Raw genomic sequence first — 27,254 nt, 5'->3', positions numbered from 1 at the left:
TGACATGCACTGTCAACTGTGGGACCTTATATAGACAGGTGTGTGCCTTTCCAAATTATGTCCAATCAAATGAATATACCACAGGTGGAGAAGGGGTCTGAATACTTTCTGAATGCACTCAGGGAAGTTGATGTTTTTTCCATCGTTCAGATAAATTTGTAATTGAAGTTATTAGGTTTATGTTCCATCCGACATCCTGATACTACCAGGCTCTGACCACTAGATAGAGACAGTTCAACCAAATCACATAATAACATATTGGTTTCCTTACCCTGTAAGCAGTTTATGGACAAGGTATGACAGCAATCCATGCTTTGGGTTTGTTGTCCAGTTTCAAAATATTTTTTTGCATTTGTGGCACAAATCCAAGGCAAGTCAATGGTACCTATATTAGCATTTTCACAATTCATGTCCAAATCATTATAAAAGTACACTATACAGTGGGGAGAACAAGTATTTGATACACTGCCGATTTTGCAGGTTTTATGTCAATACTTATGTCATGCAATAAAATGCAAATTAATTACTTAAAAATCATACAATGTGATTTTCTGGATTTTTGTTTTAGATTCCGTCTCTCACAGTTGAAGTGTACCTATGATAAATATTACAGACCTATACATGCTTTGTAAGTAGGAAAACCTGCAAAATCAGCAGTGTATCAAATACTTGTTCTCCCCACTGTATATAGAAAAGTGTGTGGACACCCCTTCAGCTATTTCAGCCATACCCGTTGCTGACAGGTGTATAAAATCAAGCGCACAGCTTGCCATGCAATCTCCATAGACATACATTGGCAGTAGAATGGCCTTACTGAAGAGCTCAGTTACTTTCAACATGGCACCGTCATAGGATGCCACCTTTCCAACTAGTCAGTTTGTCACATTTCTGCCCTGCTAGAGCTGCCCCGGTCAACTGTAAGTGCTGTTATTGTGAAGTGGAAACGTCTAGGAGCAACAATGGCTCAGCCCTGAAGTGGTAGGCCACACAAGCTAACAGAACAGAACCGCAGAGTGCTGAAGTGCATCGCACATAAAAATTGCCTGTCCTCAGTTTCAACACTCACTAACGAGTTCCAAACTGCCTCTGGAAGCAACATCAGCACAAGAACTGTTCATCGGCAGCTTCACGAAATGGGTTTCCATGGCCGAGCAGCCGCACACAAGCCTAAGATCACCATGCGCAATGTTAAGCGTCGGCTGAAGGGGTATAAAGCTCGACGCCATTGGACTCTGGAGCAGTGGAAACGCGTACTCTGGGGTGATGTATAACACTTCACCATCTGGCGGTCCGATGGACGAATCTTGGTTTGGGGGATGCCAGAAGAACGCTACCTGCTCGAATGTATAGTGGCAACTGTAAAGTTTGGTGGAGAAGCAATAATGGTTCGGGCTGGGCCCTTTAGTTCCAGTGAAAATAAATCCTAACGCTACAGCATTCAATTACATTCGAGACAATTCTGTGCCTCCAACTTTGTGGCAACAGTTTGGGGAAGGCCCTTCCTGTTTCAGCATGACAATGCCCCCGTGCACAAAGCAAGGTCCATACAGAAATGGTTGTCGAGATCGGTGTGGAAGAGCTTGACTGGCCTTCATAGAGCCCTGACCTCAAAACTGTCGAACACCTTTAGGATGAATTGGAATGCCGACTGCGAGCCATGCCTACTCGCCCAACATCAGTGCCCGACCTCACTAATGCTTTTGTGGCTGAATGGTAGCAAGTCCCCGCAGCAATGTTCCAACATCTAGTGGAAAACCTTCCCAGAAGAGTGGAGGCTGTTATAGCAGCAAAGGAGGGACCAACTTCATATTAATGGCCATGATTTTGGAATGAGATGTTCGACGAACAGGTGTCCACATACACTACATGACCAGAAGTATCTAAAAACCTATTGTGTAACTCAATGATGTTACTTATAGATGATTTGGATATGAAGAGGAAAAATGCTAATATACAGTGAGCTCCAAATGTATTGGGACAGTGACATTTTCTGTTGGTTTGGCTCCGTATTCCTGAACTTTATGTTCAAGTGCAGACTGTCAGCTTTAATTTTGGGCTATTTTCACCAATATCGGGTGAACCGTTTAGAAATTGCAGCACTTTTTGTACATACTCCCCCCCATTTTAGGGGACCAAAAATATTGGGACAAATTCACTTATATGCGTATTGAAGTAGTCGAAAGTTTAGTATTTGGTCCCATATTCCTAGCACACAATTATGGCAGCCCCCCACACCTCTCTGATTCAGAGGGTTAAATGCAGAAGACACATTTCAGTTGAATGCATTCACAAATGACTAGGTATCCCCTTTCCCTTTCCAATGATTACATCAAGCTTGTGACTATAAACTTGTTGGATGAATTTGCTGTTTGTTTGGGTTGTTTTTCAGATTATTTTGTGCCCAACATAAATAAATGGTAAATAATGTATTGTGTCATTTGAGTCACTTTTATGGTAAATAAATAGTCAATAATGTTGAGAGAACGTTACACACAAATATCCCCCACCAAAATGCTAACCACCCTAGTTATTGTAATGGTGAGAGGTTAGCATGTTTTGGGGGTATGATATTTGTGCATCTACCTTTCTCACTCATTATTATTTACAATTAATTCCGGAATTATCCATAATCATGGTAGCATCCACATTCATTTAGAAGTGATAAGAAACATATTGTATTCTTATTTACAATAAAAGTGACTCCAAAATGACACGATCCTCTAGCATCTTACATAAATTACATCATGGGTGATTCCACGCCAGGATAGCTCGGAAATATTTTTGGTATCAGATTGTTCTGGCAATTCTCACATATACTGAACAAAAATATAAACACAACAAAGTGTTGGTCCCATGTTTCATGAGCTGAAATAAAAGATCACAGAAATGTTCAGTATACACAAAAAGCTTCTCTCAAAAAGTGTGCACAAATTTGTTTACATCCCTGTTAGTGAGCATTTCTCCTTTGCCAAGATAATCCATCCACCTGACAGGTGTGGCATATCAAGAAGCTGATTGAACAGCATGATCATTACACAGCTGCACCGTGTGCTGGGGGCAATAAAAGGCCACTCTAAAATGTGCAGTTTTGACACACAACACAATGCCACAGATATCTCAAGTTTTGAGCGTGCAATTGGCATGCTGACTGCAGGAATTTCCACCAGAGCTGTTGCCAGAGCATTGAATGTTCATTTTTCAACCATAAGCCACCTCCAACGTTGTTTTAGAGAATTTGGCAGTACGTCCAGCTAGCCTCAACTGCAGATCACGTGTAACCACGCCAGCCCAGGACCTCCACATCCGGCTTCTTCACCTGCGGGATCGTCTGAGACCAACTGCCCGTACAGCTGATGAAACTGCGGGTTTGCACAACCGAATAATCACCTTTACACCACACACAGAGACGAGTACAAAGCTCTCCCTTAACCTCCATTTGGCAAATCTGACCATAATTATATCCTCCTGATTCCTGCCTACAAGCACAAAGTAAAGCAGGAAGTACCAGTGACTCGCTCAATACGGAAGTGATCAGATGAAGCGGATGCTACAGGACTGTTTTGATGGCAAAGACTGGAATATGTTCCAGGATTCATCCAATGACACTGAATAGTACACCACCTCAGTCGCCAGCTTCATCAATAAGTACATCGACGACGTTGTCCCCACAGTGACCGTACGTACACTACCGTTCAAAAGTTTTGGGTACCTTAGAAATGTCCTTGTTTTTTTTAAAGAAAAGCAAAAAAAATTGTCCATTAAAATAACATCAAATTGATCAGAAATACAGCGCAGACATTGTTAATGTTGTAAATGACTATTGTAGCTGGAAACGGCTGATTTTGAATGGAATATCTACAGTTGAAGCCAAATACATTTAAACTCAGTTTTCACAATTCCTGACATTTAATCCTAGTAAACATTCCCTGTCTTAGGTCAGTTAGGATCACCACTTTATTTTAAGAATGTGAAATGTCAAAATAGAGTGATTTATTTCAGCTTTTATTTCTCATCGAATTCCCAGTGGGTCAGAAGTTTACATGCACTCAATTAGTATTTGGTAGCATTGCCTTTAAATTGTTAAACTTGGGTCACATATTTCGGGTAGCCTTCCACAAGCTTCTCACAATAAGTTGGGTGAATTTTGGCCCATTCCTCCTGACAGAGCTGGTGTAACTGAGTCAGGATTGTAGGCCTCCTTGCTCGCACACATTTTCAGTTCTGCCCACAAATTTTCTATGGGATTAAGGTCAGGGCTTTGTGATGGCCATTCCAATTAGAGGTCGACCGATTAGGGCTGATTTCAAGTTCATAACAATCGGAAATCAGTAATTTTGGACGCCGATTCTTTTAAATTTAATTATATATATATATATATATTTTACACCTTTATTTAACTAGGCAAGTCAGTTAAAGAACACATTCTTATTTTCAATGACGGCCTAGGAACGGTGGGTTAACTGCCTTGTTCAGGGGCAGAACGACAGATTTTTACCTTGTCAGCTCAGGGATTCAATCTTGCAACCTTACGGTTAACTAGTCCAACGCTCTAACCATCTGCCTCAAGAGGAGCCCGCCTGTTACGTGACTGCAGTAAGAAGCCAAGGTAAGTTGCTAGCTAGCATTAAACTTATCTTATAAAAAACAATAAATCAATCATAATCACTAGTTATAACTACACATGGTTGATGATATTACTAGTTTATCTAGCGTGTCCTGCGTTGCATATAATCGATGCAGTGCGCATTTGCGAAAAAGGACTGTCGTTGCTCCAACGTGAACCTAACCATAAACATCAATGCCTTTCTTAAAATCAATACACAGAAGTATATATTTTTAAACCTGCATTTTTAGCTAAAAAAAATCCAGGTTAGCAGTCAACATTAACCAGGTGAAATTGTGTCACTTCTCTTGCGTTCATTGCACGCAGAGTCAGGGTATATGCAACAGTTTGGGCCGCCTGGCTCATTGCGAACTAATTTGCCAGAATTTTACATAATTAGGACATAACATTGAAGGTTGTGCAATGTAACAGGAATATTTAGACTTATGGATGCCACCTGTTAGATAAAATACGGAACGGTTCCGTATTTCACTGAAAGAATAAACGTTTTGTTTTTGAGATGATAGTTTCCGGATTCGACCATATTAATGACCTAAGGCTTGTATTTCTGTGTGTTATTATGTTATAATTAAGTCTATGATTTGATAGAGCATAGGCACCAGCAGGCTCGTAAGCATTCATTCAAACAGCACTTTCGTGCGTTTTTTCGTGCTTCAAGCATTGCGCTGTTTATGACTTCAAGCCTATCAACTCCCAAGATTAGGCTGGTGTAACCGATGTGAAATGGCTAGCTAGTTAGCAGGGTGCGCGCTAATAGCGTTTCAAATGTCACTCGCTCTGAGACTTAGGAGTAGTTGTTCCCCTTGCTCTGCATGGGTAACGCTGCTTCGAGGGTGGCTGTTGTCGATGTGTTCCTGGTTCGAGCCCAGATAGCGGCGAGGAGAGTGATGGAAGCTATACTGTTACACTGGCAATACTAAAGTGCCTATAAGAACATCCAATAGTCAAAGGTATATGAAATACAAATCGTATAGAGAGATATAGTCCTATAATTCCTATAATAACTACAACCTAAAACTTCTTACCTGGGAATATTGAAGACTCATGTTAAAAGGAACCACCAGCTTTCATACTGTATGTTCTCATGTTCTGAGCAAGGAACTTAACTGTTAGCTTTCTTACATGGCACATATTGCACTTTTACTTTCTTCTCCAACACTTTGTTTTTGCATTATTTAAACCAAATTGAACATGTTTCATTATTTATTTGAGGCTAAATTGATTTTATTGATGTATTATATTAAGTTAAAATAAGTGTTCATTCAGTATTGTTGTAATTGTCATTTATTACAAATAAATAAATAAAAATGGGCCGATTTGATCGGTATCGGCTTGTTTTGGTCCTCCAATAATCGGTATCGGCGTTGAAAAATCATAAATCGGTCGACCTCTAATTCCAATACCTTGACTTAGTTGTCCTTAAGCCATTTGCCACAACTTTGGAAGTATGCTTGGGGTCATTGTCCTTTTGGAAGACCCATTTGCGACCAAGCTTGAACTTCCTGACTGATGTCTTGAGATGTTGCTTCAATATATCCACCTAATTTTCCTTCTTCCTGATGCCATCTATTTTGTGAAGTGCACCAGTTCCTCCTGTAGCAAAGCACCCCCACAACATGATGCTGCCACCCCGGTGCTTCATGGTTGGGATGATGTTCTTCGGCTTGCAAGCCTCCCCCTTTTTCCTCCAAACATATTGATGGTCATTATGGACAAACAGTTCTATTTTTGTTTCATCAGACCAGAGGACATTTCTCCAAAAGGTATGATCTTTGTCCCCATGTGCAGTTGCAAATCATAATCTGGCTTTTATGGCGGTTTTGAAGCAGTGGCTTCTTCCTTGCTGAGCGGCCATTCAGGTTATGTCGATTATAGGACTCGTTTTATTGTGGATATAGATACTTTGTACTTGTTTCCTCCAGCATCTTCACAAGGTCCTATGCTGTTGTTCTGGGATTGATTTGCACTTTTCGCACCAAAGTACGTTCATCTCTAGAGACAGAACGCGTCTCCTTCCTGAGCAGTATGACGGCTGCATGGTCCCATGGTGTTTATACTTGTGTACTATTGTTTGTACAGATGAATATGGTACCTTCAGGAGTTTGGAAATTGCTCCCAAGGATGAACCAGACTTGTGGAGGTCTACAATTTATTTTCTGAGGTCTTAGCTGATTTCTTTTGATTTTCCCATGATGTCAAGCAAAGAGGAACTGAGTTTGAAGGTAGGCCTTGAAATACATCCACAGGTACACCTCCAATTGACTCAAATGATGTCAATTCGCCTATCAGAAGCTTCTAAAGCCATGACATCATTTTCTGGAATTTTCCAAGCTGTTTAAAGGCACAGTCAACTTAGTGTATGTAAACTTCTGACACACTGGAATTGTGATACAGTGAATTGTAAGTAAAAGAATCTGTCTGTAAACAATTGTTGGAAAAATTACTTGTGTCGTGTACAAAGTAGATGTCTTAACCGACTTGCCAAAACTACAGTTTGTTAACAAGAAATTTGTGGAGTGGTTGAAAAACAATTTTTTAATGAGTTTTAATGACTCCAACGTAAGTGTATGTAAACTTCCGGCTTCAACTGTATGTAGCCAATGATACAAGGTTCATGAAATCAATAACTTGCTATCATCAGAAATCATTCATATATCTCTGAAACTCACTTAGATAATCCCGTTGATGACACGGTGGTAGCAATATATAGTTATAATATCTACCGAAGAAACATTGCGGTTTATACTCAGTCATATTCCTGTAAAGCTTAGAGAGGATCTTGTGTCAAATGCTGTTGAAGTAACATGGCTACAGGTTCACCTGCCTCATCTAAACCCTATTCTTGTAGGAAGTTGCTATAGACCACCAAGTGCTAACAGTCAGTATCTGGATAATGTGTGTGATATCAACAGAGAGGTATACCTTCTGGATGACCTAAATATTGACTGGCTTCATCAAGCTGTCCACTCAATAAAAAGCTTCAAACTGTTACCAGTGCCTTCAAACTGGTTCAGGTTATCAGTCAACCTACCTGGGTATTTACAAACAGAACAGGAACCAAATCATCCACTTGTATTAACCATATCCATACTAATGCTGCAGAAATCTGCTCCAAAACAATATCCATACCCACTGGATAGCCCTATCTATGAAAAGAAAACCAAAGTTCCAAAGACTGGTCCTAAAATAGTGTATAAGCGATCATACAAGAGGTTTTGCAATGATACGTATGTTGAAGATGTGAAAAATATTTGTTGGTCTGATGTGTGTAATGAGGAACATCCTGCCGCTGCATTTATGAAATTGCTTCTTCCGGATACTGACAGGCAAGCGCCCATAAAGAAACTGACTGTTAAAACGACCAAATCCCCATAGATAGACGATGAACGACAACCTGGATGGTAAATTACTGAGGTTGGTAGCAGAATACATTTCGACTTCTATTTGCCACATCTTCAATCTAAGCCTAAAAGACAGTGTGCCCTCAGGCCTAGAGGGAAGCAAAGGTAATTCCGCGGCCCAAAAATAGCAAAGCACCCTTTAATGGTTTAAACAGCAAACCAATCAGCCTGTTACCGGTGCTTAGCAAACTTCTGGAAAAAATCGTATTCGACCAAATGCAAATTTATTATATAGAATGACTGATGAAGATTGTGGGAGCTGTTTTGTTGGACTCCAGTGCTAGCTTTGATCATAACATATTGATGAAAATACTTAGGTGTTATGGATTAACATCCTCTGCCGTACAATGGATGGACAGTTACCTATCCAATAGAACAGAGGGTTTTCTTTAATGGAACCCTCTCTAATACAAATTTGGTTGAGTGTGATGTACCGCAGGGCAGCCAGCTTGGACCATTATTGTTTTCTGTGTTTACTAATAACCTTCCATTGACCTTGAATAAAGCCTGTGTGTCCATGTACGCTGACGACTCAACAGTATACACGTCGGCTCCTACAGTAAAATAAATAACTGACACCCTTAACATTGCACTCCAGTGATTTTTAGAATGGGTAACTAGCAATAGGCTGGTGCTAAATATCTCAAAAAGAAAAGCATAATTTTGAATAATGTGCCTATTGAGCAAGTTGAAGAGACTAAATTGCTGGGTGTCACCCTAGATAGCCTGCTATCATGGTCAAAACATATAGACTCAATGGTTACTAAAATGGGAAGAGGTCTGTCCATGATAAGGCGTTGCTCTACTTTCTTGATATCTCGTTCAACCAGACAGGTCCTACTTTTGTTGCACCTGGAATACTGTCCAGTTGTGTGGTCAAGTCAGGTGCGGCAAAGGAGGACATAAGCAAATTGCAGTTGTTCCAAAACAGAGCAGCACGTATTGAGCTTTGATGTACACAAAAAGCAAATGTCAATGACATGCATGTCAATCTCTCCTGGCTCAAAGTTGAGGAGAGATTTAGTGCATCACTGTTGGTCTTTGTGCAAGGTGTTGAAGGTACCGAACTGACTGTTCAAGCAGTTGGCATACAGTTCAGACACTCATCGGTATCACACAAGACATGCAACCAGAGGTCTCTTCACAGTCCCCAGGTCCAGAACAGAGGCCGGGAAACACACAGTATTAAATGGAACTGTCTGCCACCCCAGGTAACTCAGCTAGCAATAAAACCATATAAAAATAAAAGAACACCTTACGGCATGACTGGTACAGCGAAGAGACACACAGACATTTTTACACATTTTGTATTGTATTTTGCATTGTATTATGTATGTGATTGGGATACGACTGTGCTATTTGGTTGTCCCGCCTGGCTATCATAAGATGAATGCACTAGCTGTGGGTCGTTCTGGATAGGAACTTCTGCTGAATGGCTAAAATGTAATGTAAATGTAGTGCTATGTATGTATATTTATATTATGTATTTTATTTGTTGTGTTGTTTCCTGTTTGGACCCCATGGTGAGGGCTGTGATGATAGGAGATAAAGGGCCCCTATCACTGTGCCCTGTCCAAGCCCACTGGGGGAGATATGGAGGGGCTGGAAGACTTGTGTCATGCACATGGACACTAACGATAGTGTCCATATGAGTACATTCTTGAATTTAAAAAAAGGACTGTGTGCAAGGAGGGCCTTTAGGTTCAAACACTGCTTTGAAATTCTCTCCTTCAAAGCCTCTCCCACACTAGAGTCAAGCATCATCAGCAGGCCAACCAAGTCACTACTCCTACACGGAGTTGCTACAGTGCGTATTACTGGGAGATTCAGTACCTTAATGCTAAAGCAATGATAAAAACATCACACTTTTAATCAATCTGTCTGGCGATTCCATCTGCTGCTGTTGGTGAATAACAACCTTGATTAGGCTATTAGAAACAATCAAGCAAGCCACATTCCATGATTACCCATGCATTTACCAAGCATGTATTTTTTCAAATAAATACAGAAGGAAAATCCCTTTTTACAGTACTTTGTACTACATCCTCTTCACAGTCAGTAATACAGTACAAGTCAAAGTGCTTGCAAAACTCCCATTAGAACGTAGGCCTAATAAACAAACTCATCCCCAAAAAATGGAGTATCAGAGAAAGAACATTAAGATATCCACTTCTGCTTTTCTTTAACATTGAGTGCCTTCACACTACTACACTAGCAAATGTGTCAATTCGACTCCAGATGTGCCCCCCCCCCCCTGTTTAACCCCTGCATTCCTTTACTCCTCTCTCTGGGAACCCCTGCACCCACACCTCTCCACTCACCAGGGCTGGTGGTGCTCTGCAGACTCCCTCTCTTGCGCAGTGGGGATTTGGGCTTGGGCTTCCCTTGGCCCTCGCTGGATGAGGAGGATGACATCTTGCTGCCTGTGCTCCTGTGACAGTCGGAGCAGAGTGAGACAGAGCTGTAGAACAGCCGGCAGAGGGAGAAGCTGTGACACTAGCACTAACACTAGGGGGACCTTTTATGCAGCTGGATGGCAGGGCCCATCCCGGGCCTGTGGAAGCCCCTCTGCAGGGCTGGTTCGTCCCCCCGCCTAGCCCCAACCCCAGCAGCAGGTCAGCAGTCAGGCAGCACAGGGGCGGGACACAACGCAGCCCAAGGTTTCCCCCTGCCCCGCTGGGCCCCATCCTCCTCAGTTGCCCCAGCAACCATGGAAAGAGCTGACGAGAGCCAATGCGGAGAAAGACAACGGAGGAGGAGGGCATTGCAGTTTAGAGTCTCCAGTGCAGTCAGTGTGACAGGCAGTAGGCCCTGAGAGAGACACACGACTTCACCACAACAGACATGGTACAGCACAGCACAGCAGCACCAACAAGAGCACCAGAGTTTTTTTTGTCTTCAATTTTTTTTTTTTTAATGACAAATATCGTTGATCGGTTGTTAAAAAATACAAACAGAAAATGGAGGACACCGCTGGAAGCCAAATGAGAGAATTTAAGGTGGTGTGGGAGAATCCAACACAGAGCGCTTTATAAGCAGACTAGTGGGCTCACAAGCTCCTTTCCTGGAAAATCTCTCTGGGGAGAGAAGGCAGGCATGCAGGCAGCCCAGCCAGGGAAGAGGGGTGGATAAAATTCTGCATGCCTGACATCATGGATTATAAATACCCTGTGATGATGCAGAAAAAGCAAGATACCTTTCCTGGCAGGCAGGCCAACTCAGCACTCCATGACATGCTCCAAACTTCCTGCCATGTCAATACACTGTCATCTAGTGCCAAATCACCCTACTGCCCTGTGCCCTGCAAGAAACTGAGCCATACAAGCAATGAGAGAAGTGTAAACTCATTCCAGTGCCAGAGGAAAAAATTATGATAATTATTAATTGTTCTCATGTCATGTGGTATACAGAGAATGTTAACAGCATGTCAACATCAAGCAATGTTTTTAGCAACAAGACTGAGTGGGCTCCTGAGCGGCGAAGTGGTCTAATGTGCTGCATCTTAGTGCTTGAGGTGTCACTACAGACACCCTGGTTCGAATCCAGGCTGTATCACAACCGGTCGTGATTGGGAGTCCCATAGGGCGGCACACAATTGGCCCAGCGTCTTTTGGCCGATGTAGGCCGTCATTGTAAATAAGAATTTGTTCTTAACTGACTTGCCTAGTTAAATCAAAAAATGTTTTAACAAGACAGGAATTCACACAGATAAATCAACAGTTTCTTTCTCTCAGTCCATACAAGAACATCCTTAACACGGAAGGGTAGGTTATCAAGACTAGAGGTCGACCGATTATGATTTTTCAATGCCGATACCGATTATTGGAGGACCAAAAAAATCTGACACCGATTAATTGGCCTATTTTTATATACAGTTGAAGTCGGAAGTTTACATACACTTAGGTTTGAGTCATTAAAACTCATTTTCAACCACTCCACACATTTCTTGTTGACAAACTATAGTTTTGGCAAGTCGGTTAGGACATCTACTTTGTGCATGACAAGTAATTTTTCCAACAATTGTTTACAGATAGATTATTTCACTGTATCACAATTTCAGTGGGTCAGAAGTTTACATACACTAAGTTGGCTTTAAACAGCTTGGAAAATTACAGAAAATTATGTCATGGCTTTAGAAGCTTCTGATATGCGAATTGACATAATTTGAGTAAACTGGAACTGTGCCTGTAGATGTATTTCAAGGCCTACCTTCAAACTCAGTTCCTCTTTGCTTGAGATCATGGGAAAATCACAAGAAATCAGCCAAGACCTCAGAAAATAAATTGTAGACCTCCACAAGTCTGGTTCATCCTTGGGAGCAATTTCCAAACTCCTGAAGGTACCATATTCATCTGTACAAACAATAGTATGCAAGTATTAACAGACGCGTTCTGTCTCCTAGAGATGAACGTACTTTGGTGCGAAAAGTGCAAATCAATCCCAGAACAACAGCAAAGGACCTTGTGAAGATGCTGGAGGAAACAAGTACAAAGTATCTATATCCACAGTAAAACGAGTCCTATATCGACATAACCTGAATGGCCGCTCAGCAAGGAAGAAGCCACTGCTCCAAAACCGCCATAAAAAAGCCAGACTACGGTTTGCAACTGCACATGGGGATAAAGATCCTACTTTTTGGAGAAATGTCCTCTGGTCTGATGAAACAAAAATATAAACTGTTTGGCCATAATGACCATCGTTATGCTTGGAGGAAAAAGGGGGAGGCTTGCAAGCCGAAGAACAGCATCCCAACCGTGAAGCACGGGGGTGGCAGCATCATGTTGTAGGGGTGCTTTGCTGCAGGAGGGACTGGTGCACTTCACAAAATAGATGGCTTCATGAGGAAGAAAAATTAGATGGATATATTGAAGCAACATCTCAAGACATCAGTCAGAAAGTTAAAGCTTGGTCGTAAATGGGTCTTCCAAATGGACAATGACCCCAAGCATACTTCCAAAGTTGTGGAAAAACGGTTCCATATTTCACTGAAAGAATAAATGTTTTGTTTTCGAAATGATAGTTTCCAGATTTGACCATATTAATGACCTAAGGCTCGTATTTCTGTGTGTTATTATGTTATAATTAAGTCTATGATTTGATAGAGCAGTCTGACTGAGCGGTGGTATGCAGCAGCAGGCTCGTAAGCATTAATTCAAACAGCACTTTTGTGCGTTTGCCAGTAGCTCTTCGCTGTGCTTCAAGCATGCTGTTTATGACTTCAAGCCTATCAACTCCCGTGATTAGGCTGGTGTAACCGATGTGAAATGGCTAGCTAGTTGCGCGCTAAAAGCGTTTCAAATCGGTGACGGCACTCGCTCTGAGACCTTGAAGTAGTTGTTCCCCTTGCTCTGCAATGGGTAACGATGCTTCGAGGGTGGCTGTTGTCGACGTGTTCCTGGTTCGAGCCCAGGTAGGGGCGAGGAGAGGGACGGAAGCTATACTGTTACACTGGCAATACTAAAGTGCCTATAAGAACATCCAATAGTCAAAGGTATATGAAATACAAATCGTATAGAGAGAAATAGTCCTATAATTCCTATAATAACTACAACCTAAAACTTCTTACCTGGGAATATTGAAGACTCATGTTAAAAGGAGCTTTCATATGTTCTCATGTTCTGAGCAAGGAACTTAAACGTTAGCTTTTTTACATGGCACATATTGCACTTTTGTCATCTTCTCCAACACTTTGTTTTTGCATTATTTAAACGAAATTGAACATGTTTCATTATTTATTTGAGGCTAAATTAATTTTATTGATGTATTATATTAAAATAAGTGTTCATTCAGTATTGTTGTAATTGTCATTATTATAAATAATAAATCAATTATTTTTGTATTATTATTATTATTTAAAAAATATATTATTTATTTATTTTAAAAATCGGCTGATTAATCGGTATCGGCTTTTTTTGGTCCTTCAATAATCGGCATCTGTCACGACTTCCGCCGAAGTCGGTCCCTCTCCTTGTTCGTGCGGCATTCGGAGGTCGACATCGCCGGCCTTCTAGCCATCGCCGATCCACTTCTCATTTTCCATTTGTTTTGTCTTTGTTTTACACACCTGGTTTCAATTCCCCAATTACATGTTCATTATTTAACCCTCTGTTTTCTCCATGGTTTTTGTGTGTGATTGTTTTATGTATGTTCGGTCCGTTATTGTGTGCTCAGTATTACGACATGTTATTGGAATATTTGAGTAAAGTTACTTGTGTTACTCATCTCTGCTGTCCTGCGCCTGACTCCTCTGCACCAGCTACACCCAGACCATTACAGTATCGGCATTGAAAAATCATAATCGGTCGACCTCTAGTGGCAACCCTAAGTCTAAATATTACTGTTACATTGCACAACCGTCAATGTTATATCATAATTATGTAAAATTCAGTCAAAATTAATTACGGTCTTTGTTAGGAATAAATGGCCTTTCAACAGTTCGCAACGAGCCAGGCGGCCCAATCTGCTGCATATACCCTGACTCTGCTTGCACTGAACACAAGAGAAGTTACACAACTTCCCTAGTTAATATTGCCTGCTTGCATGACTTTCTTTTAACTACATATGCAGGTTTAAAAATATATACTTGTGTATTGATTTTAAGAAAGGCATTGATGTTTATGGTTAGGTACATTACTGCAACGATTGTGCTTTTTTCTCGAATGCACTTTTGGTAAATCATCAAGTTGAAGTAGGCTGTGATTCGACGATAAATTAACAGGCACCGCATTGATTATATGCAACACAGAACAAGCTAGTTAACCTAGTAATATCATCAACCATGTGTAGTTAACTAGTGATTATGTGAAGATTAATTGTTTTTTTATAAGATAAGTTTAACACTACCTAGCAACTTACCTTGGTTCCTTGCAGCCACAAGGTCCTTTTGATGATGCACTCGCGTAACAGGTGGTCAACCTGGCATGCAGTCTCCTCACTGCCACGCAGTCTCCTCATGGATTGCAATGTAATCGGCCATAATTGGCGTCCAAAAAGGCCGATTACCGATTGTTATGAAAACTTGAAAACTGGCCCTAATTAATCGGCCATGCCGATTTAATCGGTCGACCTCTAATCAAGACTGCACTGTGATTCAAGAGAAATATATATGAATGTCTGTGATGTGAGGACAATGTGTTGAAATGGATAATCACTGACAACAGGTTGCAAAAGAGGTAGAGGAATACAATGTAAAGACCACCATCTAGTGGTAAGAAGATATGACTACATCAAAGGACAAATCATTCTTTAGTGAAAATCTCTGAAGCACAGTATACCAGTCGTGTTCACCGGCTTTGTTCCAAGGTTGACCTATGATAGAAATGTTGAACTTGACACGCTATTCTTGACCACAAAAACGAATGTGACAATCAATAACTTAAGTGTCGATAATACAGTCACTTGTCAATAGAACTGTACAAAGAAACGTCTTATTAAACATTCAGACTGTGTGGCAACTGCCGAAAGGGTAAAAAGGGTGGTTTCAGTGGAGTAAAAAATAACTACAGCAGGCTGTGTGCAACATTCCAATAAATCTGACCCAGTTTTTAGAAAAGGACTGACTTCTCCCCCTCTCCCTCCCCGAGGTGTAGCTACACGGCTAGAAACAGAGGCCTACATTTTTTCCAGGGAAAAAAATACATCACCCAAAAGCCCCAAGTCTATGGCAGGCAACCAAGACAAATGATGCCAACACTATCTAACAGTCCTAAACCTGAGAATGGGAGGATTGTTATTGGGAATTCCTCAGGTTCTTATTCCTTCCTCTGTGCTTTTCTTTCAGGCTCTGCTGGTCAGGCTGGACAATAACTGTTACTTGCTTTGCTCTCAGGAACAGGGTGCCATTGAAAATAGTGATTACTGGGGTAGCGGTAAGGATGGAGGTAGATCAACTGAAGTCGAAAATTCCCGGTGTCTGTGACGCCCGCCATTTGGTGCGACTCAGACCCGGTGGCGAGCGTGGTGAAATAGAAGAGTCACCGTCTGTCCTTTTGAGTTTTGATGCTAAGTCTTTACCTGACAAAGTAATGCTACGATATATCAGTTATCCCGTACAAGCTTTTGTGCCAAACCCACTACGGTATTTCAGGTGCCAAGCTTATGGTCATGTTGCAGCAGGGTGTAGGAGGGAGATTCCTAGATATGAGAAGTATGCATGAGGGCATGACAAAAAGGAATGTGTAGTATCGGTGAAAGAAGCAGGATGTGTTAACTGTAGGGGTGCCCATGTTGCTGGGGATCAGAAGTAGTGTTGTCACGATACCAACATTTTACTAACGATATGATACCAGGCCAAGTATCATGATACCGAGTTGTATCACAATACCACTGGGTGGAAAAATCCAGATTGGTCTAATGTCCTGTTCACCCCGTCCCCCGACACTTGTACCTGCTTTCTAAACGTTATGCACATGTGCTACACAGAAAACCTGTCCCTGATATTCACACTTCTACTCAATACAACACATATTGAATTTAACTGCACACTGTATAATAGAATACTGCATAGAATGGTTAATTTGCTCATATTTGCAAAGGCCTACCTGTGATTTTGCTGGAGGAATGAGAGTAAGGAATATTCATGCATAATGACCTGCATGTCATTGTGTCAATATGGGGAAAGCACTGCATGGAACCTTTACTCTTCAGTTAACACACACACACTCTCTCTCCATCACTCTCATAAACACACACCACTCTCTCTCTCACAAACCATTCACACTGCTCCCAACTTTAAAAACATATGGCACCAAACAATGTAAGGAGCACCAGAAAGAGAAAGATTTTTTATAGTTTAGGCTTACATTAGGCCTATATGAATCCTACCTTTGAAGCACATCTCATGAGTAGCAGATCATTTTCCTTCCTTCCTGTACCAATCAAATTTGTCTAGACCTACTGTCAAGTTACCAGGTTGTTAGATAGCTTGGTAACTGAACAACGTTGTTATCAAAACAATAATTAGAGGCCTGGGATTAGTTTAAAAACGGCCTGTGACATGGTTTGTGAAATTATATCAAATGCATGCAAAATCGCACAGGGGAAAAAAAGGTAGCTCCAGTAATAGGAGTCATATTTATATATTATATATTCCATATAGTATGGTAGATATTCATTATCTGTGTATCAAGTTTACAAACTATAATTTCAGGTTGATCAAAGTTTCATATATTCAACTTATCATATTCAGTTTTCAAATTCATTTCTCTAAATTCAGATTCAAAACCAGAGACAACATCCTGGTACTTTGCCAGCAAGGAAAGGTAGAAGAGAACAGATAGAATCAAACTGTTACTGTGATAAACAGAAGCTTCTGGTGGTTTCTGAAACCGATGTGGCATGTTTAATTTATTTTCTTCCCATGAATTTGGCTCTAGCGTTTGAACCGTTTTGGTAAGACTCTGGAACATGGACGTGCCTTCTGTTTCCCTCTATGATCACAGGCCAACTTAAAATAGAGTGTGACAAAAACCACAGTTTGGCCCCCATAAGAATATACAGTAAGTAGTTGAATAGCCCTGTTATAGCCCTTCTAAGGATAGCTTTTTCACTCCATATTTCATCTTGCTCTTGTGACTGACTGGGTTCGAACCAGGTCTCCTGCATTTTACAAGACTGTGTTAGCACACTTAGCTAAAGCCTATAGGGATAAGTTCAGGACATTCATTTAAATGATGACACGCTGCTTGCTATAGGGAGGCAGGTAGCCTAGCAGTTAAGATTGTTGGGCCAGTAACCGAAAGGTTTCTGGTTCGAATCCCCGAGCATATTAGGTGAAAAATCTGTTGAAGAGCCCTTGAACAAGGCACTTAACCCTAATTAATCCTGTATGTCATTATGGATAAGAGTGTCTGCTAAATTACAAAAATGTAAATGCTTAACAAGTACAGCTTCCCCCTGATTCAGCTCATACCAAGACTTGAACTCGGGACCTCTGCCTCACAAACACACATGACCCCCCACACCTGAAGTGTTCCAACCCACCGTGCTATTGAAAAAGGCCTTCTTCAATTGCGCAAGGGGAGACACTGAGTGAGTTTCACAGATCCCATTAGCTACATTCACCCCCTAAACTCACTCCCCAGTAACCCCAGTGGATGAACAAGTGCAACTGTAGATCCAGGTCCAGTGGCTCCACTGTAAAGGCTTCACGCTGCCTGCTTGGCTAGTACTGCTTCCCCGATTCAGCTCATATCGAGACTCGAACTCAGGACTTCTAACCACCCTCCAGAAGCATTCCAACACATTGTGCTATTAAAAAAGGCATTATTTAATTGTGCAAGGGGTGATACATCAGGCTGATGAGTGAGGTTCACAGATGTCCATCTGCTACACTAATAACTAAGATCCAACAAGGTTACTCATCAAAAGAGCGTAGTTTGGGGATCCATGCTTATGTGATGAGAACCTTGCCTGAGACCTGAAGACGTGTTAGTTTGACATGTTTTAGTTCGTGTTAGACGTGTTAGTTTCAAGTCTCCAGCAAGGGTAGTCATTATAAGGTTAACATGTGACTTACTATGTCAAAACTGTTGAGCTAAAGCCTAGGCATTGGTCCTGTGACTTGTATGGGTCTCAAAGGTGGGTGAAGTGTAACACAGGTGGTTCGGTGATCACGCTTGTGTAATGAGTAACATGTCTGAGACCTGAAAAGTTGCATTGTCTGGTACACAGGAGACCTGGGTTAGAACCCCATCGGCCAATCTAACATAAATCTTTAGGTCTCTGGCAAGGATGCTCATTACATAAGCATGGATCACCAAACCACCTCTGTTGCACTCTCATTAAATGGGGTGCACAGATCCTTCTGCTTCTATTTGCCTCAGAAAGTGTTGTTGTGCAGTAGGCCTGATATTCGAACCCAGTAGGGTATATTGGTGCCATGATCACTGAGTATGAGATCAAAGGGGGGAGAACTGTAACTGAGGTGGTTCGATGAACCACGCTCTTTTGACGTGTAACCTTGCTCGACTCATCCCTATGGGCTTTAGCTAAGTGGGCTAACACAGTCTTGTGACATGCAGGAAACCTGGTTCGAACCCAGTCAGTCACAAGAGCAAGATTAAATAGGGAGCTGAAAAGCTATCCTTAGAAGATTTATGACATTGCTATTCAACTGTATTCCTATGGAGGCCAAATTATTTTTGTGACACTCCCTTCTAGTACGACCTGTGATCATCATAGAGTGGAACAGAAAGCACGTCCATGTTCCAGAGAGTCTTAGCTTTCAGGAATGGGGTCATAATAGTTTATAGCCAAAACGGTTAGAATGCTAAAGCCAAATTCATAAGAAGAAAATTAATTAAACATGCCACATTGGCTTCAGAAAGCCCCAGAAGCTTCCGTTTGCCACAGAAAGCATTTGATTCGATCTGTTTTCCTCTACCTTTCATGGTGGGCAAAGATGTTGTCTCTGGTTTTGAATCTGAATTTAGAGAACTGAATTTTAAAACTGAATCTGAATGCATTTGAAGTTGAATATATGAAAATTCGATAAACTTGAAATTATAGCTTGTAAACTTGCCACACAGACAATGAATACAACATCTACCATTCTAAAACTGAATACATAAATATTGCATTTTAATATTCAAATTTAATTTGAAAACTGAATGCAATATTCACTCAATTTAGTTTCAAATCATGAAATACAAGTTCAATTTATGAATTCAATGATTCAATGTGTATTACAAATAAAAACATTAAATTCAAATTCAATATCCTAATACAAATTCAGAATTATGGAATTCAAATACAATTTCTGTTGGCACTGAAATCGCTCCATACACCATGTGCTCTTGGTTATACCAGGGATTAAATTATATACAATGTAGGCTATGAACTTTGCTCGCTCTGCGCGCTGCTCCAATATATCAAATGGGGCGGCAGGTAGCCTAGTGGTTAGAGCGTTGTTGATCGAATCCCAAGCTGACAAGGTAAAAATCTGTCCTTCTGCCCCTGAACAAGGCAGTTAACCCACTGTTCCCCGGTAGGCCGTCATTGTAAAATAAGAATTTGTTCTTAACTTACTTGCCTAGTTAAATGAAGGTTAAAAAAAAAAAAAAAAAAAAAAATTAACAACAGAAGACTGATCAAGGTCTGCATCCCCCTCGCCACCATGGCTAAGTATTATTGGACCGGCGCATGCAAGAGACTAGTTGCTGTTGCTTAACAATTTTGTACAGAATTTTAAAACAAAACTGACTTTATAAACATTTTATAACAGGTGCCAGCGGGTTCTTTAGATCGGTAGGGCCGAAAAATGTGCCAGTATCATATGAAACGGTACTATGGTATACTAAAATGTTGGTATCATAAGTATTATGACATTTTCGTACCGGTATACTGTGCAAGTGTCCTGTGCTGGAGAGGCAGGTTGAGGTTGCCAGGGTCAGAGTTGTACAGAAGGTGTCCTATGCTATACCAGTGAAGAAAGTTGAGGATGGGTCAACAGTGAGGGATCCTAAGAGGCTCCCGGTGAGTAGTAGATTTTTGGGCAGTACAGATAGGCCTACGAATGAAATGTGCTTCAGTAACTGGGAACTCTGAAAAAAACGAGCTCCAGCTGGGAAAAATCTATTTGAACGGTCATCCAACTCGGGAACTCTGGCCTCTCTTTCTAGAGCTCCGAGTTGTCGGCCTGAAGATCACTGACGTCACATTTCTTTTCAGAGTTCCCAGTTGTTTTAAACGCGCCGTATTGCTAGTGGGAAACTCATATCATCCCTGAGCTCCAACTTCTCCCACATGCTGACCCCTGACGTCACCTAACAAAATAGCCTCAACAGCATTTTCAGCAGTTAAATTTAACAACAAAACATTATTTATAAAAAGCAATCTATTCATGTGGTTTTTGAACACTAATTTGTTTACAGGCATGATAGCCGCACTTATGGTTTATGGATGGAGCAGCCTGGCCATTAGCCAATCGGCGTTTTTCAATGAGTTCAAAGTATACATCCAATTTGAATTTACAACGTCACAATTGATAATTACCACCTTCCCACTTTGTTACAAATGCAGCATAAAATTCAGTTTAGCTGCTCTGTCTGTGTACTTACCACCTGCCATGGTTGAGGCCTGTCTCAGCTCGAAGAGCTGATGCAGAAAGTTGTAGCACTTGTCTTGTCCTCGCCTAGGAAACAACTGATAACCTTGCTGTAGCTGACAGTTTGTTTCTCTCAGACGTCCCGAATACAGCCTTATAACAGTTGTTTTCACTGGCAACTTCGCTAGCCAGCAAGCTAATCGTTTTTTCAAAACAAAGATCTTTGGAGATATTCCAGAAATGTGAACTTATTGTCTAAATAAGTAGCTATATTGCTACAATAGCTATTTGCTTGAGTAAATACATTTCCCCACCGAATTTATATATATATATCTCGTTAGCTACACAATTGGATCATTTCTAAATTGCTGTCTTCGTTTCGTGAGACTCACTGACATTACAGGCTTTGCTGCACTTTGACGGATGGGACTTTTAACCGACAGGAAGAGGCAAAGCGAGAGGGATAAGTGTTCTCCAGCAGGTGGCGCTTTTCGTTTTTGTTTTTTTTGCTCACCATAGCGAGGAGTTTTTGTGAAGGAGGTCAATGAGAGTGTCGAATTTGGATAACAGTAAATGTAATGGCTTATTTGATCGAACATACGTTTCGCAATATTTGGGTTGTTACGAGTGTACTGACGTAAGTAGGACACGTGACATCCCGGCAACTTTGAGAAAAAAACTATCGGAGTTGTGCCTGGTCGTCACTAGTTACCACAGCCACAAAGTCATACACCCCGCCTATTTCTACAATTTATTTTCTTAAAATTTGATTTTAAATCTTGACCACACTGCCAACCTTATGCCTAACCTTAAATTAACACCATTGATGGATTAGCATTTTTGTTTTCGTGAACTTTTACGATATAGCCAAGTTTGACTTTGTGGCTGTAGTAACTAGTGGAAACCGTTGTGCCTGTTGTTCACACGCGTATCTGTCCTCGCATTGGCTAGAATGGTCCCACCTGATCTAGGCTCCTCCGGATTGCCTTCCATTTTCGAAGACATTTATTTTCATTGTAGAGCAGGCACTAGACGCACAGGTGTCAAACTCATTCCACGGGGGGCCGAGTGTCTGCGGGTTTTCGCTCCTCCCTTGTACTTGATTGATGAATTAACATCACTAATTAGTTAGGAACTCCCCACACCTGGTTGTCTAGGGCTTTATTGAAAGGAAAAACCCAAAACCTGCAGACACTAGGCCCTCCGTGGAATGAGTTTGACACCCCTGCCTAGAGTATCTGGTCAATATAATCAAATCAAAGTTATTGGTCACATAGACGTGTTTAGCAGATGTTATTGCAGGTGTAGCGAAATGCATGTGTTTCTAGGTCTGACAGTGCAGTAATATCTAACAAGTAATATCTAACAATTTCACAACATATACCCAATACACACAAATCTAAGTAAAGTAATGCAATTAAGAATATATAAATATATGGACGAGCAATGTCAGAGCGGCATAGACTAAGATACAGTAGAATAGAATACAGTATATACATATGAGATGAGTAATGCAAAATATGTAAACATTATTAAAGTGACTAGTGTTCCATTTATTGATGTGGCCAGGGATTTCAAGTCTATGTAGGCAGCATCCTCTAATGTGCTAGTGATGGCTATTTAACAGTCTGATGGCCTTGAGATAGAAGCTGTTTTTCAGTCTCTCGGTCCCAGCTTTGATGCACCTGTTCTGACCTCGCCTTCTGGATGATAGCGGGGTGAACAGGCAATGGCTCGGGTGGTTGTTGTCCTTGATGATCTTTTTGGCCTTCCTGTGACATCGGCTGCTGTAGGTGTCCTGGAGGGCAGGTAGTTTGCTCCGGGTGATGCATTGGTCAGACTGCACCACCCTCTGGAGAGCCCTGTGGTTGCTGGCTGTGCAGTTGCCGTACCAGGCGGTGATATAGCCCAATAGGATGCTCTCAATTGTGCATCTGTAAAAGTTTGAGGGTTTTAGGTGCCAAGCCAAATTTCTTCGGCCTCCTGAGGTTGAAGAGGAGCTGTTGCGCCTTCATCATGTGCATGTGCAAATTCACAAACTTTTTTTGGTGAAAGGAGTTGGATGAGATGAATCAACATATTCAAACGTCCAAAGCGTCCACCTCAGTCACCCTCAGATGAACGAAAGTAGTTAATAATGAACAGTGTCCTAGGGGCAGTTGAATGTGCATTTATCCAATCACCCTCTTACTTCTTACTCAAAGGTCTGACCGGCTGACTTGTCACTCAGGTGAGCAGAGAGGGTGGAGCTATTCTGAACGAGGTGAACTAGTATCATTACCCTTGTTCCTTGCTACTGTACAACCAACACTGCACTACACCTCATAACCAGCGCCCCTCTCACAGTTAGTGGCCATCTGCTGGCCTAAACTGTGGCCCAAGATTTAACAGGGTTCTCTGGATAATCTTATCAACAGATCAGCTGCACCAGGCCAATCCCAGGATGCAGCAGGAAGGACAGAGTCAAAGCTTGAAGGGTCAGAATTAGAAATGGACTACGGAATTGGAGGATGCCCTAATTAGCCGCCTGTTTTACTCTCTGAAGCATTTGTGGGGGCCTAATTTCCCTGCAACCCACTTCTAGCCATGAGACCATGTGACGTCAGATAAGATCTCTCTCTAAATTTCTCTTTTTCTCTCTTTCTTTGCAGGTTGGGCAATCTCATAGTATCTGAAGGTGGAAGGGCCAATATCTTGCTTTTTCTTCATGCAGCAAAGTTAGAGCCCACTACCTTGCTAACCACAACTAGTGCCACACAATTTGAGTTTGTCCACAACACGGTTATTATAGTAAACTAAAAGTTAAACTAAAACGATTTAGTAAACTGAAATAAAATAATTAACAAATCCGTTTGAAAAACTAAACTATACTGAAACTAGTATATTTAATTCCAAAACTAACTACAAGAAAAACAATCATGATGTTCATTTATTTATTTATTTTTCACCAAAAATGTTATAATTGGGCATAAAATCGAATGGGGTTTTCAAATGGGGTTTTCAAGCTTTTTGCGGAATTTCAAGCTACTGAATCTATCGGGTAAAAGCTGCCAGGAGATGGCGATGTTTCAAATAGGCCTAGCTTGTGCATCACTATCACTGGCTATCACTAGCTCACAGGAGGAGAAATTGGCTAAGGAGCTAACTTGATTCTTCTTACATGTACTAGTCTCGGCACTATTAATTTTAAATATATATATGTTTGCACCAGTCTCAGAGCAATTCATTTTAGATCCAAGTCAAATTAAGATTAAGGTGATCAGACGTCCCCGATTTCCGGGGACAGTCCCTGATTTTGGTGGCCGGTCCCCAGCTAGAGCTGTCCCCAGAAATGTCCCGATTAGTGCCAAGACCCCTAGAGGGCGTAGTTCTTCCTGACGTCGTATTACCTCTAGATGTCTACCAGACCCCCAGTGTCTGTCTGGAGCGTGAAGTCACAAGTTCTGCTGGTCGGCTACTGTGTAGCAACCTAGCGGAACCAAAAGCCCTGGTCTACCCTAGAAAGCCTATTTTCAATAGGAATATGTGGATGATGTCAGCGCTATCACTATCTACTGGTTTTCATGTCTATGGTGTCGATGCAGTCAGCCCAGCGGGTGATACAGTTTTGGTACCCTGATGAAGACAGCTTGCCTGTCGAAACGTTGGTAAATTAAATATTTTTGCATCTGAGCTCCTAGAGTGTGCGGCTCTCCTTTATTTTTACGTTTTCTACTCCGCTAGCCAGCACCTCGCCTAAATAGGTGTGCGTTTCTTTTTCTTCTAGATTATGGTGTCGATGCAGTCAGCCCAGCGGGTGATACAGTTTTGTCCCTCGGCAACCTGTTCGTACATAAATCATCCTCCATTCAGGCTTCAAAGGTGTTGGTTTCCGCCTTAACTCGATTTAATGGGAGGCCAGACAAAAACAGGGAAAATATACATACTGTCTTAATAAAACAGGAGAAATAAATACAAACTAAAATAAAAACACAAAACCATAATAACCTTGATTCACATATATAATTCAAAGCGATATCAGGTGCATGAAACATTTTTACATTAGAATTGCCTTTGTTACTTTGTTACAACTAAGCCTGGTCAAACAGTAGCTAGCTGTTCATGGCTCTATTGTTTTGACAGATGTAGTCCACCTTGGAGTTCACTACATGCAAAGTTCTTGGTTATGAAAACTCCTGCAAAATGCATCTATAAATAGCTGATATTTTCAATTGAGCACATGGAAGCACAGATGTCACTGTGCACAGAAGGCACCCTGTCAACATTCTTATCTGGGAAAAAGTTGATTGTTATTAGAAAACTGCTGATTACAGTAAATCTTTGTGCTGACCCATGACACAGTAGTCTGAGATGTGTGCAATCTCTGTCTGTTCCCATTGTCTCTCCTCATCTGAGTATAACAGGCCAGTGGGGTAACCCACTGACTTATGCTTCTTTGTAAGTGGTATAACTCACAAGGCTTCTATCCTCAACCGATGCCTCACCCCGCGCCGTGCCAGGAACTGTCACCAAGGGAGTACCCCAAGGCTCGATTCTAGGCCTCATGTTATTCTCAATTTACATCAACAACATAGCTCAGGCAGTAGAAAGCTGCCATTTATATGCAGATGATACAGTCTTATACTCAGCTGGCCCCTCCCCGGATTTTGTGTTAACCTGTTGAGGACAGAGGGCGCTGTTTTCACTTTGGGGGAAAATCGTGCCCAATTTAAACGGCCTCGTACTCAATTCTTGCTCGTACAATATGCACATTATTATTACTATTGGATAGAAAACACTCTCTAGTTTCTAAAACCGTTTGAATTACATCTGTGAGTAAAACAGAACTAATTTTGCAGCAAACTTCCTGACAAGAAGTGGAAAATCTGAAATCGATGCTCTGTTCTAGGGCCTGCCTATAAATGTCCTTGATATTTATTAGTATACATGCACTTCATACGTCTTCCACTAGATGTCGACAGGCAGTGAGAGAAGAAATGGAGTGTATAACTTGATCTGGGGTCGAATAAAAGCTCTTTGTATGACGTGTCACCAGTTTCCTGTTTTCTGGAGCGCGTGCGAAGGGACCTGGTATTGCCTTCTGAAAGGCTGTCGTTATAGACGACTAATATCTCCGGCTTTGATTTTATTTGATAAATGTGACAATATCATCGTAAAGTATGTTTTTTCAATATAGTTTTATTAGATTATTGAAATTTATTCGGGACGTTAGGCGTGTTGCGTTGTGTGCCTTTGTTCAGGAAGGAGAGCTTCGGGCTACTTTGCTAGCTTTCCGTGCTAATTGACTGGAGAAGAGGACATTCTAAAACCAAACAACGATTGTTCTGGACAAAGGACCACTTGTACAACATTCTGATGGAAGATCATCAAAAGTAGGACCCATTTTATGATGCTATTTCATATATCTGTCGAACATGTTGTACTAGTAGTTTGCGCCCAGATTTTGGGCACGCTCTCGCTATAACTAAGCTGGATGTCGTAATGAAGTTATTTTTAGAATTCTAACACGGCGATTGCATTAAGAACTAGTGTATCTATCATTTCCTATACAACATGTATTTTCTAGTAACGTTTATGAATAGTTATTTGGTCAGAATAGTTGAGTGTCATAAAAATATACGCACATTCTGGGAAAAAGATGCTACGTTAGCACAATGTATAACCACTGATTTCAGCTCTAAATATGCACATTTTCGAACAAAACATAAGTGTATGTATAACCGGATGTTATAGGACTGTCATCTGATGAAGGTTTATGAAGGTTAGTGAAAATTAATATATTTTGCTGGTTTATTCCCTATCGCTAACGTGCCTATTGCTATCGCTAACGTGCCTTGATGAATGAATGCGGTAGTGTGGTAGGCTATTGTAGTAAGCTAATATAATGCTATATTGTGTTTTCGCTGTAAAACACTTAAAAAATCGGAAATATTGGCTGGATTCACAAGATGTTTGTCTTTAATTTGCTGTACACCATCGATTTTTCAGAAATGTTTTATGATGAGTATTTGGGTATTTGACGTTGGTGTCTGTAATTACTCTGGCTGCTTCAGTGCTATTTCTGACGGTAGCTGTGATGGTAGCTGCAATGTAAAACTGATTTATACCTCAAATATGCACATTTTTCGAACAAAACATAGATTTATTGTATAACATGTTATAAGACTGTCATCTGATGAAGTTG

General features: G+C 41.1%; 1 protein-coding gene across 1 annotated transcript in view; it reads right to left on the bottom strand.

Annotated features, from left to right (window-relative positions):
* LOC120065175 (AMP deaminase 2-like) overlaps positions 1 to 21,472 on the bottom strand; it is a 65,651-nt gene extending 44,179 nt beyond the window's left edge. Inside the window, exon 1 of the mRNA XM_039015955.1 lies at positions 21,084 to 21,472. Within this exon, the coding sequence (XP_038871883.1) occupies positions 21,084 to 21,093 (10 nt within the window). The 5' untranslated portion in view covers positions 21,094 to 21,472. The remainder of the gene's footprint in view (positions 1 to 21,083) is intronic.
* Between the last annotated feature and the right edge of the window lie 5,782 nt (positions 21,473 to 27,254).

The sequence above is a fragment of the Salvelinus namaycush genome, chromosome 20 (genome assembly GCF_016432855.1).
Source record: "Salvelinus namaycush isolate Seneca chromosome 20, SaNama_1.0, whole genome shotgun sequence".
NCBI classification, from domain to species: Eukaryota; Metazoa; Chordata; class Actinopteri; order Salmoniformes; family Salmonidae; genus Salvelinus; species Salvelinus namaycush.
Note: the sequence above shows the minus strand (reverse complement) of the source record. Positions and strands in the feature narration are given on the sequence as shown.